This window comes from Physeter macrocephalus, chromosome 10 (genome assembly GCF_002837175.3).
Source record: "Physeter macrocephalus isolate SW-GA chromosome 10, ASM283717v5, whole genome shotgun sequence".
Taxonomy (NCBI): domain Eukaryota; kingdom Metazoa; phylum Chordata; class Mammalia; order Artiodactyla; family Physeteridae; genus Physeter; species Physeter macrocephalus.
This window is the reverse complement of record NC_041223.1, coordinates 43,393,100-43,410,443: the sequence shown is the minus strand read 5'-3', so window position 1 is coordinate 43,410,443 and position 17,344 is coordinate 43,393,100. Positions and strand designations below refer to the sequence as shown.

The 17,344-nt window shown below is 35.3% G+C and overlaps 1 protein-coding gene across 1 annotated transcript in view; it reads right to left on the bottom strand.

The window, feature by feature from the left end:
• The window catches only part of CEP85L (centrosomal protein 85 like), a 222,563-nt gene that overhangs the window by 18,056 nt on the left and 187,163 nt on the right, over positions 1-17,344 (bottom strand). Inside the window, 4 exon segments of the mRNA XM_024122643.3 lie at positions 8,967-9,017; positions 9,565-9,682; positions 13,473-13,627; positions 15,784-15,936. Coding sequence (XP_023978411.2) covers positions 8,967-9,017; positions 9,565-9,682; positions 13,473-13,627; positions 15,784-15,936 — 477 coding nt within the window.

Below are 17,344 nucleotides of genomic sequence, written 5' to 3'. Positions count from 1 at the left end.
GAAAAAAAAATTTAACTACGTGGTGATGGATGTTAATTATTAGACTTACTGTGGTGATCATTTTGTAACATATAAAAATATCAAATCACTATTTTGTACACCTGAAACTAATGTTATAACAGTTTGAAAGAAAGTATAGAGTTAATGGTAACAAGACAAGATTTTGGAGTCAGACAAAATTAGGTTCTGGGTGCACAGCTTATGTGTTGTGTAATCATAGGTAAGTTATTCAAACTTTCTAGGCTCCAAATTCATCAGAAAGATTTTCCAACCTTGTAAAGTACTGTAAAAATTATGTGTTATATATGTAGACAATACCTTTGGATATGCCTGCCTATTCACAAATCCCATGAATCATACATAAGTAGTCATATTTGTACTGGGATTCTATATTCTTGGGTTATAGCTCACTGGGTCAGGCTGAATGAACACTTGACCAAACCTGAGGAAGTGAGACCCAAAGTCTATGAGTTAGTCTCTGCAGGTGGTGGGAAATGAACTATAGAACTTCAGGGCTGTGGGACAGCCATATTCTGCCATATGAGCTAAAGGAGGAAAGGAGGTCAGTCTGCAGAGAGAGAAAAGAGACTGAAACAGATGGAAATGTGAGCATCAACAAAGCCTTTTCCTTCCTGAAGCCAGGCTTCATTCCTATCTGATTCCACAGATATCTCTGCATTCCTGTAATACAGTATATTCTACTATTTTTGCTTAGGCTAAATTGAATTGCTTCTGTTGCTTACAATCAAAAAGCCTAAATTACTTTTACCTAGTACAAAATATTTATGCAACTAACACTAATTCCTTTCTTCTTATACTAATATTTAAAAGCCCATTTCTTATTTCAAATCACCACGATATACACTTTAAATATCTTACAATTTTATTTGTCAACTATACTTCAATAAAGCTGGGGGAAAAAAGCGCCCATTCCAGGGACTTCCCTGGCAGACCAGTGGACCAGTGCGGGTTCAATCTCTGGTCGGGGAACTAAGATCCCACATGATGCGTGGTGTGGCCCAAAATTAAAAACAACAACAACAACAAAAAAAAACACAAAACAAAACAACAACAAAAAAGAGCCTATTCCAAATTCAACATTAGGGGTGAATTTTCTTATGGAAAAAGGTTTTTTTTGTCTTTTTTCACTAGTCATCCCCTAGAAGAGTGCCTAGCCCATGGCAGAAACTCAGTTAATAATTACTAAATGAGCTGAATTGGTGAATAAACGACAAAATATGAAAAAGTAACTATTTAACACCTAGTTTTGTTTAAGTAAGAAGCTGTGTTTACTCAGTCAAAACAGTTACTGAGCCTCTTTTAGGCACAAGGCACTGTGCTAAGTGCTGAACTGGATAAGGAATGTTCAAAGACCTTAGTGCACCCATTATAGAGCTCTTGAAATAAATGTATCAGAAAAAAAAGGCATTTTATTCATCTCAAGGAGCAAATAATGCCACCACACTGTAGAGTGTAATGTACTAAAAAATTTCACTTTGGAGACAATATTTCCAAATTGTGCTTCTAGGTAACTGAGCATAAGGTGCTTTCCGCAGAAGACTAGTTTCCCAGTGTGCTCCAGTTTAAATATCTTTCATTCCAGGAAAAGACCCTTAAAACAATTCCCTCCCCGAAGGCTTATACAAGGAAGAAATCAGACTAACATTTTTTTTTCTTTTTCTTGGGACTTTTCACTTTGAGACATCCAGGATTAATGCCCAAGGCACAAACTCTGAGGTCAGACAGACATGAATTCGAATCTCAGCTGAGACCTTGGGCACACCTTTTAAAATCTCAGCAACTTCATGTATAAAAATATGTTCTTTCTTACCTTGTAAGATTACTGTTGAGGCTTAGAGATAATAAACATAAACCAGAAAGAACCGCTCCTGTAACATGTAATATCATCACTAGCATCATCACTGACACCTCTGCATTTGGCAACAGAGGTTCTATTTCTCACTTTGGCCTCAGTGTGGACAAATAGTAAACCCCTTTTCCTCATTCATCCATACTGATAAAAGAGAATTTTCAAAATATTTGTAAATCTAAGGAATATGCAAGCACCATAAAAATTGCAATTTTTTAGGTTTGTGTTTAATAATAATTGAAGATAGTGTACACCTCAAATTCCTTTCTTAACTATCATCTTGCTACCTGATATAATTTTAAAAATAATCTGCCTGAGGGCTCTGCTTTCAGCATGATGGCATGAGGAGCTCCTCAGACCTGCTCCCCAAGGAAACTGGTGAAAAACCATAAAATAACACAGTTAAAGCTCCTGGAAATGGTTCATACAAGCAAATGAAGAAACATATTCAAGAAAAGCTACTAAAACTCAGAAGAGCTGAAGTCTGTGGTATTTGAAACAAAATCCACTTGATTCCTACCCTCTCACAGTTAAGCAAGATGGAAACTCCAGACTGGAACAGCCAAGAACAGAGGGCTCCCTCTCCCCCAACTCCTAGTTGGACCGCTGTCTTCCTAGGAAGGGCAGGGCATCAGCACTTCTCATCTGTAGCTGAAGCTAAGTTCCAGGCAAGTGCAGCCAAAAGGTGGGGGCTCCGTTCTTCCACCCAGGCCGCCTCAAGGGAGGAAGGCTTTACCTGGGGTGTAGCCACGAGAATACTGGGGCCCTGGCTGCCCTTGTGCTGGCTTCTGGGGCAGGAGTATCCACTGAAAGAGGCAAGCCGAGAGACCTAGAGCTGCTGCCCACTGTCCCTCCACTAGCACTCAGCTAGAGTCACTCAGAATCTTGACATTGTTCCCACCCACAATGACTAGGCTCAGAGATTTTGCCTGGGGAGAAATAGGCCACAGAACAGAGACCGCTGAAGGTCTCCCTAAAGGAACTGAATTCTTTTGCAATAGAGTATGAAGTTCAATCCTAAGGGCACTCTCAAAACAATGAGAGATTGTGGCAAAGACAGTTGGGAGGACAGTGTTAGATTCATTGGAGCAACAGGTTCTACTGTAGGCTGGCTAGCTTGCAAGAGAGAAACAGTAAAAGAGACAGCTGGGAAGGACACTCCTGGGAACAGTAAAAATCTCAAACATTAACCCAGGAAGCTAGTCCTTCAAAGGAGCCAGAATGGACCAGTCTATAAAGCAATTTATGCCACAGGGCATTGTTGAAAACAGCAGTGTTGAGCTGGCAATTAATGGAGCTCAACAACTGGTGCGGTCAGAGAAAGAGTCACAAAAGACCACATATTACATTTATATAAACTGTCTAAGAGCAGGCAAATCTATAAATACAGGAATTAGATTAGTGATTGCTTATGCTGAGGAGGGCATGGGGTTTAAGAGAGTGACAGCTAAAGGTGTTACTTTTGGAGGTGACAAAAACGTTCTAAAATTGACTGTGGTCTTGGTTCCATACATCTGTGAGTATACTAAAAATTACTGAATTGTATATTTATTTTTGGCCACTGGGCTTGCAGGATCTTAGCTCCCCAACCAGGGATCAAACCTGCGCCCCCTGCGTTGGAAGTGCGGAGTCTTAACCACTGGACCACCAGGGAAGTCCCTCTGAATTGTATACTTTAAATGGGTGAACTATAGGGTGTGTGAACTATATATAGCAATAAAACTGTTATAAAAAAATCAGCACAGGGCTTCCCTGGTGGCGCAGTGGTTGAGAGTCCGCCTGCTGATGCAGGGGACATGGGTTCGTGCCCCGGTCCGGGAGGATCCCGCATGCCGCGGAGCGGCTGGGCCCGTGAGCCATGGCCGCTGAGCCTGCGCGTCCGGAGCCTGTGCTCCGTAATGGGAGAGGCCACAGAGGTGAGAGGCCTGCGTACCGCAAAAAAAAAAAAAAAAAAAAAAAAATCAGCACAATATAAAAAAAACACCACTTGCCTGGGTTCCTTTTCTTCCAGGTCCTGATTTTCTCAGGCTTATAAAGCAAGAGCTACCAAAAGAGTTTAAACGTGCCATTACACACCTAAGGTTAGTGTCTCAGAATTAAACCCTTTTTTTTTTAACTTAAATCTCAGTCTTCCCAGTCAAGTCCCACTTGTGGTCCCATGAGCAAGCTGAGGACTGTACAATACTTCCTAAAGGCTCTAGGACTAGGACTGCTACTAGGCTATAAGGAAGAACTGCCTAGAGAACTTGTTAATAATACATTATTTCAAGCTTCACCCCAGAGATACTGACTCATCAGTCACAATGGGGCCCAGAAATCTGTATTTTAAAAAGCATCCCAAGTACTTTGAATATCCATATAGGTTTGGTGACCACTCACAGCACAGGCTCAAGAATACTCTTTGATGATTCAAGTGAGCTGACTCCCTTTCTGCAACTTCCCACCTCAGACACAAAGAACTGACTCTTCAAAAGTTAAATCCACCTTTTACATATGTTATTCTAAGATTTTAATTAACAACTATACTGTGCACACAAAAGGCCTATACACTAAAGATTTTTTCTCTTTGTAAGTACAAAGACTAGAGAGAAAGCTTATTTTTTAAAAATCTACTTTTCCTTTGATAGCATACATATTTTTGGCTGTTAGGATTTTCAAAAATTAGTATTGATTTCTGATGAGAATATTTTCAGTTTTTCATGCATTATATAAAGCATTTACACATAGGTAAAATTTTTAAAAATTAAAAAACTTTGGGAAGAAAGAACTTCATGTCAGGACACATTACAAAACTAGGATAACAAAAAATAGGAGATAAAATCACACGATAATAATGAAAAACATTAAATCAATATTTATTTAGGTTAAAGAAAAATCATATTCTGCCTGTATGACACTGTATTGGATTATGATCCATTTTCTCACCATATCTACTGAAAAAACCTGTTTGATGAAAGCTTTAATAAGAGAGATTGCTAAAAATTGGAATAAAATCTTCTGAGGCTGTGGAAACATCTTCTCCTGAAGCGTTATAAATAGGACAGACTGTCACAGTTTTGAGATTGGTGGTCCCAACCATGCCATTAAAAGTGAACAGTCTTAAAGACTTTTAAAAGTGTCATTCTTACTTTGTAATATTATAATCATTCATTGATAGCTGTCAATTCAGAAAGGCCATTTAAATGCGTAAGTTCTTTTAATGAGAAAACTTTTCAACATGTTAGAGAAAACAAGTAAACATAACAAACTTTTTTACTTTGTATCTCCTCTGCCAAAAGATTACAATGATAACATACACAGATAGCAGCTTACTGGAAACAAGGTTATATGGGTGAAATATCCTTTTGAGGGATAAATAGGAAGGAAGGTAATAATGCCCAGTGAAGAACTCATTCACATTCTGACTTTAGCCATGTTTATGGAAATGATGGGAAACATTCTACTGCAAGATGTCTTTTTATAGTATATATATTGACAGAAGAAAAACCTGTAAGAGGAGAAATCAGTTTAGCTACACTGGTTTCATAGATATAAGGAAAGGCAATATTTCTAAAGGATCAATTACTAATCAAGGTATTCATGCCAGTTAACAGTATCATCTTGATGGCTGAACAAAATAGTAGATAAATCTGTGTTTTTATAACACTGAACTCAATTTCAAAATCAGCATATACTGTTACATGAAGTAAAACTTTTTCTATATTCAACAACAAATACAATATAACTAGTAGAAGACTGATTTCTCCCCAAGCCTCCAAAGTTGTGAATCAATAAACTTCCCACTGACCTAAACCAGGTTAAGTATTTATTTGAGTCCTGGTGCAAGGTAGCAAATTACATGTATTTTATTTTCTTTTTTTAAATTTATTTATTTAGTTTTGGCTGCATTGGGTCTTCAATGCTGCGCGCAGGTTTTCTCTAGTTGCGGCGAGCTGGGGCTAGTCTTTGCTGTGGTGCACGGGCTTCTCACTGCAGTGGCTTCTCTTGTTGCGAAGCACAGGCTCTAGGCGCGCAGGCTTCAGTAGTTATGGCTCGCGGGCTTTAGCGCACAAGCTCAGTAGCTGTGGTGCACGGGCTTAGTTGCTCCGCAGCATGTGGATCTTCCTAGACCAGGGCTCGAACCTGTGTCCTGTGCATTGGCAGGCGGATTCTTAACCACTGAGCCACCAGGGAAGTTCAATAGTTGTATTTTAAATATAGCATTTTCACTCTATAACGATGCCTTATTTTTACCTCCTATAAACTGGACATAATAAACATGGAAAGGGATTTTATTTTTCACTTGTGTCATAAAATTTAAGCTATAAGAATAACCTGCATATACCCAAGGCAATGAAGTACTCCAAATCAGCCAAACGAACTTCTAACAAATTTGATCTTCTCAACAGTTTGCAGGGACATAAAGAAGCAGTGCAACATGAAACTTGATTAATACTAAGTTGGCTTTGTCTACTAAACACCCGAAAATGGAACAACTTCCCAGCATTGTGGAGGAACAAAACACGCAAACTATAATGGCAGTGACGTTTTATAATAAATTTAATACTATACTAATAGCTAAAATACATAATTCATGTTAAAAATGGTTGGGAAGTTCTCTGTTGTTCTTAATTATAAAGTATTTTGTGTTATTTTGGCTATGCCAAGGAATTTGAAGTAATATAAAACAGAGCTATAGCATGTTGGAAGGACATCACCATCTACATAGGACTAAGGTTGGCCATTCTTGATGTAAGCAAAAGGAAAAGCTAGGAGCTTTAAATAATCAGTAATTGACAGGAATTGCTCTATTATGTGGTTCAACTTGATGACATGCCCATTGACTATAGTATAAAGCAACAAGAATACTTTTTCAACCCAGAGGATTGAAACTCTTTAGGATTCTGCAGTTTCCAATGCTAGGTAAATAATTAGTATTCGTTTTTTCAGAAGAGGCAATATTCTGAAAATTTCAGGTTTTTACAGATTATGCACTTTTTATATCCATCACAAACCACCAAATAACAAATGAAACAAAAAACCTAGCTTTCTCAACTGTGAGGGCCCCAAAATAACAAGTTTAAACAAGTAATGTTAAGCAATTTTCTCATTATCTGAGGTATATTTGTCTCCATCTGTAATTTTCAAGATATTTTCTAATAATATCTTGGTAAATACATGGAGCTTAGTTGGCCAGTTATCAACATTTGCTGTCTCTCTCTGTGAGCAAACTATATCCTAGACCTATAAACCTAGATGGTCACAATGGCTAAGAACAAAAAACAAAACAAAACAAAACAAGATAGGCTTTGCTTCCAAAAGACAATAGAATTAATGAGTATACTGTCTGGGCCCAAATATTTGGAAATAAATGTACCTCATTAATTTGACTTCCATTCTGTAATTAATTTGAAGAAATAAAAGAATGTTAACTCAAGCATTTTAAGATCAAAGCATGGAATGGCACATCATTATATATTCTTCTACATATTCATTTATATATAGTCATATCTAAATGTGACTGACTAAAGACTTGGTTAATGTGTAAGAGTAAATTGCATTACGATGCTTCCACAAATGGGGAAAATGCACATTTCAATTAATACAAATATACCTAAACATCTATAATGTGAGAGAGAGTATGCAATAAATCCTACAAATAAACAAATTAAAAACAATAAATCCTACATGTTTTATCCACCAAAATCTCAATGCCAAATGACAAAGTTGACTGTCCTTAATTTGGATCGAGATAACTTTTATTAGATTTACCTCCTGGTAAATCTAATTCATTGTTACCAAATGAAATAGAAATTCCTTTCATTGTGGTCTATGATAAGAAGTCAAATAATGGCTGAAGGAATCTAACCATCTCGTAATTCGAATGGCTTGAAGAACAACTGAAGGAATACACACTAAAGAGTATAACCTCTGTGAATCAATCCAATAAGCCCACACACTTGTCGAATTGGACTAGTGTTTGATTAAATTGATAGATCACTTAATATGGCCAAAAGACAAAGCAGATTGTCCATAAATTCTGACACTCAAACCATTACGTTTTTCTTTTTTACTTCCAGTTTTGAGAATACTCAAATTAGGAGATATAAAAATAATTTATTCAGCAAAATTTGTCCAATGGTTTTCTATCACACAAAGAATAAAATACAAAGACATATACCTCTATGTGATCTGGCCCCAGGCTACTTTCTACCATCAGTCGCCTCTCACTATATCTCACAATCACTGTACTCCAGACTAGCAGCCTTCTTGCTAGTCTTAGAGCACACCAGGCACATTCAGGGCACTGGCTGCTCTCTTTGCCTAGAATGTTCATCCCCTGCTTATCTTCATTCAGAACTATGTTCAAATATTACTTCTTCAGGGAAAACTTCATGACCACTGCATATAATGAAGCACGATCTGTCATTGCCCTCTATCCTCCTTTTTTTTAAAAATAATAATACATATCCCTACTTGACATTATATTTCCATTTTCTCCATCTCACCCCACTAGAATGGCCAGGGACTTGCTTTGTTCACTGATGAATCTCCAGTGCTAAGAACAGTGCCTGGCATACATGTAGGGAGGGGCTCGGTAAATATCTGGCAAATCAATAAAAGAATGAAAATCCACTTAATCTACAAATTTTGGTTTATATTTTCGGTCAGATACCCTAAGCTCTAGATACAGACACAAATATGCAAAGTGTTATACTTTGATAATACAGAAAATAATATATAGAATTATTAGGAGGGAGAGTGCTCTTGCCGAGTTACAATGGACTAAAAACAGTCCATTGTCTTCAATTTTAGATCATTGATGACCTTAACCAAATGTGTTCTCAGTAGTAGAGATAGACTGCACCCAATTGAAAAGAGGAGAGGTAAGGAATAGAGAAGAATAATTTTCACAGTTTTTGAAGAACTGATTTACCAAGTATCATTTTCATTCTAAAGAACTGAAAGATTAATATTAAAGAATTTGCAATGTCACCTCAAGTGTTATTAATATGTTCATACAAAAACATATATGCTTTGATATTTTTTAGATATGCAATTACTAAGAGTAAATCAGCATACAGCTAAATTAAAATAAGCACAAAGTATTCCTTACCTGAATTTCTAAAATCATTCTGTCAATCTCATCTTGTTGGCTGTCTATTATCTACAACACAGGAAATATATCAGTCTGAATCAAATTTTTTTTTCCATTGCTTTTCTGGAAGTACCAAATTTCAAGAAAACAAAAGCACAGGGAATTATGAATTTATTTTCTTTAAATCAAAGTGTGTGTGTTTTTTTTAACAAAAGTATTCATACAAAGTATCCTTTAAACAGCCGTATGATTGGGACCACACATATGTAAAACTGCAAACGTCTTACTCTAGCTCTTGATAAAACTTTAATCTTTACAATTTATAAAAATAAGTTTGAGACAGATTTTGAATAATTTAGGAAGGAAAAAGATATCCTTTTGTTTTTGCTAAGAAAAAATATAACTTCCTTAGTTTGGCTTTTATTTAAATTTAAATTAAAGTTACTTAAATTGCTATTTTCTTTCCTAATAAAAACATTCAAACTAAAAATTCCATAAGCTATTAAATATCAGCAAAAATATAAATCAAATAAACTAGATAAATTATATATCTATGCACGTATCCATACAGTATAGATTTCACTATCAAAGTTCATTATTAAAGATATATACTAACCTTACTAGCATTCTCATTTTGTTCTCTCAGGTTATCATTTTCATTCTGAAGCTGTTTTGCATCTAACATGGGAAGGCGAATTCCATCTTCAAGGCATCTTTCTACTTTTTGCTGCAAACTGTTTTAGAAAGACATAATTATAAGAAGAAAGTAAGCTCTCTGTGCTGATTTTGGTAGATGAATGAAGTCTCTTCTTAGGGTCTATAATATTTTTAAAGCAAGCAATAATCAAAACCTACAGACAACAGATGACTAAGTTTGAGTACCTATATTTCATACAAGTAAGAAATATAACGCAGGCAGATTATCTTTTCAGAAATAGCAAATACGAGACCAGAGTCAAGAGTTGCTTAGTGTGTGACAACCTTAGGCCCTGGTGAAGTCCTTCATGACCCTAATCTGAGCTCTGCAATCTAAGCCGTGTTCTTTCCCTCTCCCCCAAAAGGAGAGTTCCTTGATTAAGATGATTATGGTAGGGAGCCTAAGAATATGGATACACGTCTTTTGCCCTTCATTCTGAGTTCAGCAAAAGTTTGTTTGTAAAGATAGTTGTTGACTAAATCAGCAGAATTACACTTCTCCTTCATTAATAAGAGGAACAATCTAGTTCCTTTTTACAGTAATCTGCATTTCTATCAATAACCTTTCTTATTTCCTTCAGCATTTTTACTACCTCCTTTTTGAACTTGGGATCTAGTAGACGAGAGGTCAGTTTCATTGTTTATTCTTTCAGGGAATTCTCTTGATCTTTTCATTGGGAGTGGTTCCTCTGCTTCTTCATTTTACTTATATTTCTCTGACTGTATGAGTTTAGAAGAAACAGTTACCTGTTTCTTCAAGACCACAGTTAGTGGTCTTGAAGGGCTGTTTTTGTGGGAGCATCCCTGTGTAGCCTGCTTGAGTCTAACATTTGTGATGCGAGGGCTGTTTTTAGTATGGATGCCTGCCACGTCTTTCCTCAGTGTGTGCTGGCCTAATGGGTGTGATTGGTGTTGTGGTGACCAGAGTTTGCACTGGATGCTGAGTGGGGCCTCCTCTTTGAAAAGCAACAATCCAATATATTTATTCTTGACCTAACAGTTTCTTATGCTATGCTTGGCACAGAGTTGCATTTTAGAAGAGGAAACAACAAAAGGAAGCCCCTCTGGTATATTAAGAATAAAAGACGGGGAGTGGGGGTGGATGTTAGCTTTGAGAAAGGAAGAACAGTATTGCTTGGGTTAAAAGAAACTATGCTATTAAAAACAATGACCAAAACCAAAACATAACAGCGAAGACACCTAGGAATAGGTCTACTTTAGCCTGTAATCATACTGAAGAGTTGTAGCCTACTAAAAGAAACAGACTTGTGATAATGTGGATTTTGATATTTTCATTATTTTTCTTCTTTCAAGTATTATGGCTATCGTGTTTTCTCTCTCCCTGCCCACCGCCCAAAAAGAACTGCCATATCTAGTCTGTGGACAAAGAATTGACAGTCCTAAATAGTACAATAAGGGCTTCAGATGTGTTCATAAATAATGGCACCAGAGAAGTTTTACATATTATGAATGTACTGTACTGATTTGTAATATATTGTTACTTGTCATAAAAGTATTTGCTTTTTCAGGCTAAAAGTAAAAAAATACATTTATTTCTATCTCAGAATAAGTTTTTGTCTCAATTCAGTGTGAAGACACTACTTCTATGTATTTATAACATTTCAAGAAAAATAAGTTATATTAAAACTATTAAAGGGCTTCCCTGGTGGCGCAGTGGTTGAGAGTCCACCTGCCGATGCACGGGACACGGGTTCATGCCCCGGTCCAGGAGGATCCCACATGCTGCGGAGCGGCTAGGCCCGTGAGCCATGGCTGCTGAGCCTGCGTGTCCGGAGCCTGTGCTCCGCAACAGGAGAGGCCACGACAGTGAGAGGCCCGCGTACCGCAAAAAAAACAAAAAAAAACAAAAAAAAACAAAAAAAAACAAAAAAAAAACTATTAAGGTCCCTCATATTAAAAAGAAAACAAAAGAGCCAGTGATGTGGAGGGAAAAATATGCTCTGTAATGTAAAAATATCAAGTATTCTTTCATGTATATATTCTCGTTTTGTTTACGTTATGAAGCATGCTCACTTAGAAAATAAATCTCTTTAATGGCAAAGGTACCAACTACTGCATTACTAGGAATCCCGTCCACATATTTTACTTAGATTTTCATTTCTAAATGGAAAAGTTTTCTTATCTCATTTTTAAATCCCAAAAGTTCTTACGTATTCACAAAGCAGAAAACTTGGAATATTATATAAAAACAGATCAATGTAATGATATAATTTATAGTCACATAATACATCTTAAGTTCTTCTCGAACTTAAGGAATACTACATCATATAGCTGAGGAAACTGAAATAACACTCCTACCCCCAAGTCAACTGACACTATAGCCATACAAGTACTGAAGAATTTTAGAAGGCCTTCTTCAGTCCTTTATATCTATTAGAAATCAAGAGAAATTTCTTAGGATGATGTCATCTCAGAGAGTATCAAGATAAAGTTTAGCATATGGAAAATGGATTCTCAAATGCACTATACTAAATCTTTCCAAATCACGAATACTAGGCTCAATGCTCTCCAAAAACCTAATAAAAGAGAAAATCAAAATAAAAGAGAAGGTATAAAATTATATTAAATATGTAAAAGCACACAATGGAACAAAACAAATTATTTTCAGGTGTTTCTGGTTCTACTCATAAAACACAGCTTGAGTTTATGATTGTAATGCCCTATAAAACAGAACAAACGCATTACCTCTTTTCATTTTGTCATAAGATTAAAGAAAAAGATATATGGTTGAGTTAATGGAGGTCAGGAAGCTGTTTTGAGACTAGAGAATAGGATATAAGATGTGGAGTAATAAAAAGAAATTAAAGATCAAGAAAGCAGAAAACAGGAGAAAAATAAAGGTAGAGTCAAAAGTATATGGATTTTTTTTGGAGCTGAGATTAGAAACACAGAAGACTGAATTGTCTCAGAAATCAGAGGTTTTCTGCACTGAAATCTAAGTAAAAAAAGTAGACCAGGCATATTTAAGTCTTTGAAAATAGTAGTAAAGCAATATTAACATGGAATTATCAGGAGGATTTTGACTAAAAAAGTGAGTTACATTGAGTTATATATAATTGATAGAAGCATAAAGAGTGCCTTTATTAAATTTAGTTCTTTGCTTTGTTGTCGTCTTCTTCAGGATAGCGTTATCTACTTATAGTTGATAATTTATTAAGGTTTTTTAAGTTCTACTAAACAGTGTACATGTAGATGCATATATAGCATAGTTTTCTAGGTTTTTCATGAATCCAACATTAATTTTCCAGCTTAAATACATTAACAAAATATACTAACAAATAATATTCACTGCAGTTCTAACTGTATTAAATTCGAAGAGACCTGTGAGGCAAGAGACATGTGAGTAAACTCGGAAGGTGCATGGCAAACGGCCGCCATCTGTTACTCTGCAGTCAGGTGAAATGGGAGCCAATTACTTCACTTTGACATGTCCCATTAAGGAGTGCAGTCTGGCTGCCCTTCTTTTTGTTACTTAGAATTTTTACTTATTCTTTGACAAAGCCATTAGATAAAGGGTTTGTGTTAATGCTTCCAGTTTTCAATAGATTTTTTTTTTAAAAAAAAAACTATTCTCATCTAAAACCTACTCTTATCTAAAACCAAGATGTCAGTATGTTCCATCGAATTGTTAAATCACAACTGAGACAACCTGTTTCGATGACATAATACTTCTGGTTCTCAATAATACATCTTTAAGAGAAATAATAGAGTACTAATTATAAATTAACATATTTTAAGTGAAATGCTTTATGACAAATAAGGAATAACTTTAAAATAACATAAAAGAATTACTGAGGGTTTTCTTACCTCTGAACTGTAGTTACCAACTCCTTTTCTTTCTTTTTCTGGCATATTAGCTGTGCCTCATTTTCCTGACACTGTTTTTTGAACTCTTCAAGCCTTTTTTCCATTTCCATCAAAGTCTCTTGCAAATTCTTGTTTTTTTCTTCTAGAACTTGCAGCTAAAGAGAAATTTTTTTAAGTTAATGACACAAAGAATATTAAATATGTTCCTACTAGAAATTGATACTGGGTTCTTAAGAATTAATAGACTGATGGTTAAAATTACACTATCTTCATTTCACGGATAGCACTTAACACTTTATCTCTTCCTTTGTATAAAGGGAGCTGAGAGAATGAGATTATCGAGAAGAGGAGAATAGGGTCAGAAATTTCTAGAAGGCAGAGAAATGTGAATGATCTCAATTTGGGGATATTTTTAAAATTTTAATTGTGGCAAAATATACCTACCTTAAAATTCACCATCCTAACCATTTTTAAGTGTACAGTTAAGTACATTCACATTGTTGTAAATGAATCACCAGAACTCTTTTCATCTTTTAAAACAAACTCTCTATCCATCTACCTCTCCCCTCAACCCCTGGCAATCACCCTTTGACCTTCTGTCTCTATGAATTTGACTACTTTAGGTATCTCATATCTATTTTTCTTTATCTTTAATCTATTTATCTTTGTTTTTTTAAAATTAAATGTCTCTTTTTCAATTCCTAGAATAATTACTGTAATCATTTTTAAAAAATGTTTTTATTTAATATTTTATACAGCAGGTTCTTATTAGTTACCCACCTTACACATATGTCAATCCCAATATTTATCTTTGTGATTGGCTTATTTCACTTAGCAAAATGTCCACAGGTTCACCCATGTTGTAGCATGCGTCAGAAAGTCCTTCCTTTTTAAGGCTATATTGTGTGTATACATCATGGTTTGTTCATCCATTCATCCACTGATGGACACTTGAGGTACCATTTGGCTATTGTAAATAATGCTGTTATGAACACGCATTGTGAATAAACACCTGTTTGAGACTCTGCTTTCAATTATTTTTAGCATATACCCAGAGGTGGAATTGGTGGAGCATATGGTAATTCTATTTTTAATATTTTTGAGGAACCGTCATATGGTTTTCAATAGTGGCTACACCATATTACATTCCCACCAACAGTGCCCGAGGGTTTATAATTTCTCCACATCACCAATGCTTGTTACTTTCTGTTCTTTAGAGATTAGCCATCCTAATGGGTGTACTGTGGTATGAACACATGTTTTAAAATCTTTAGTCCTCTCTGTTCCTGCTCAAACTCCTGTGGGTTCTTCTTCAGTTCCTTCATGATATCACACTCTGTTAGTTTTACAACTTATAAATTAATGTAAACAGAGATTGTATTATAGGTCTAGAGTCTACAGAATAATGATACTCCATGGATTAGATCAGTGATTCTCAACTGGGAGTGATCTCCCTCCATTCCGCCCAGCAGACATTTGGAAAAGTCTGCTGACATTTTTGGTTTAGGGGGAAGGGAAGGAGCAGCACTATTGGCATCCAGTAGGTGGAGGCCAGAAATGTTGTTAAGCATCCTTTAATGCACAGGACAGAATCCCACAACAAAAAATTACCTAACCTCAAATGTCAAGAGTGCTAAGACTGAAAATCCCATGATTAGTAAGATTTTGAGAAAAGACTGAAGAGTAGGTTTAATGGATTTACAAAAGAAGGCTTCAAGAGGATATGCCTCACCAGAGTTAGTAGAAAGACTTTGGATGAGGTACTGCTAAGAAAGGAAAATGGTCAGAAGTCAGAGGAGTGAATGGAGGTCATAGATTAAAGTATAAGAAAGAATTTATAGAAAGATTATGAAGAATGATGAAAACAAAACAAGTATCTGGAAAGATGGTCAAAAAAAGGTCTTGTTAAGCCTTGGTGGATCCCACAGAATACTGGGAAAAGTCAGAACTGAGATGCATGAGTGTGTGTGCATGTGGTGGGGTGTCACTGGTTTAGAAACTACCTTTTAGAGTAGAACAGTAAGTGAGAGAGTTAAGACGGATTCATTAGGAAGGAAACCACATATTAATTAAGAACAAGAAAGATCTATTCATGCTCAGATGAACAGAGTTTCTAATTAAAGTTAATCCTAAAAACAGCAATTAAGCACACAGATTTAACTTACAATTAGCCAAATATACAACTAAAATTTTAAATTATAAAAATTTACAAAATGAATGAAAAATTATAAAAATGAAATGTCTAAAGAGTCAACTTAAAAAAGAATATGTTTCCCTCTCATTTAAAGATCAGCATTTTATTTCATGTTACCTGTAGACTCTGACTCTGTACATCATCAAGAGTTGGAAGATCAGCCAGATACTTTTCTAAGGTCTCAATTCTTCTCTGCTTTTCTTTATTCTGTTCAGATTCCTTCTGGCATTTCTTTTTCAGGCTACTGATGTATCTATCTCTGGTTTTAAGCTAAAGAAAAAGATTATGAAGCTTCAGTGGTTTTGTCAAAAAACATTAATATAAAAACCAAGATTCTAATCTTAGGCATCACTGAATTCACCAAGTTCCAGTTCCAGATACAGTTAACACCACTTCCAACTTAAGTATGATTTATCTTATTTCATAGATTCTAAGATTCACATTTTTTCAAATTCTTGTATCATTGAAATCAAGAGTTTTGAAATTTTTATTTGATTTTACAATTGATGATATCTTATAAACTGCAGTCAACCAGGCAGCAGTAATGATGTAGTTTTTATTGCCTGCACATGTGCAAATTTGGTCAAGGCTATTCATATCTTTGTCATTTCAACAGTATTATGTACATGTTGAAAGTGTGTTGCGTTTAAATCATATTTAAAATACCTTTGAAATATTACATTATAATTTGGAATTGAAAAAAGTTATTGGGTACCCAGAAAGACATTTTCAGGGAACAACTGAGAAATCAGTGAAGCAAGTATTCATCTCTGGAAGGATGACTTTAATTTCTTATTTATTGCAAAGTTACATGCAATGTTTTACGTGAATTAAGAAAGGAAGATATCTATAAGTAATTAAAGCTGTTTTGTTACTTACAGACTTACAAAGGAATCGCTTATCATGTACTAAAGCAAAGCAATCAAAGCTAGGGCACTTACCAAAATTACCAAATACTTAGGAACAAATAATGGGACTAGTGAGACTAATTCATACCTCAAGCAAGACTATTGTTAAGGCATTGTGTCAAACTGAACTTGCATTATATTCTCTTACTATATAAAATAAAGATGAGCCTTACCATTAATGTCATCTTATGACTCATGAAATATGCTAATTGAACACCTACTATGGAATATATACAATTCATGATCTTTAGTAAATCCCAATCTGTGTAGGTTGAACCTCAGACTTTTATGTACTATTTTTTTTCACCTTTCCACCTAAAACATACCATCTTTAAATTTTGTAGATATACTATCTCTAAAGCTCTTTCATAATCAAGATCAATTAAAAACAATGTATATACAAATAGTTGCCTAAAAAGTAAACTCCAGACTCACATTTACTTTAATTTACCAGTCTTCCAAACATTTAACATTCTTTCAGAAGCTTACAGGGTTCTAAAATATCTTTATAGCCTTTTCTCATATTCACCAGGGAAATAAGTACGAGTAATTAGTAGTATAATGGATTACTCTTTCAAATTTTATTAAAGCTAATGCTTGTCCACAATCCAGTTTCTTTCATGCCTTATCTTCTTTCAGGTCCAATGTATAAAAACTTTTATTAAAACAATTTTAATTGGAAAAACAAAGCACAAAACAAATATACACTACCAAATGTAAAACCGATAGCTAGTGGGAAGCAGCCGCATAGCACAGGGAGATCAGCTTGG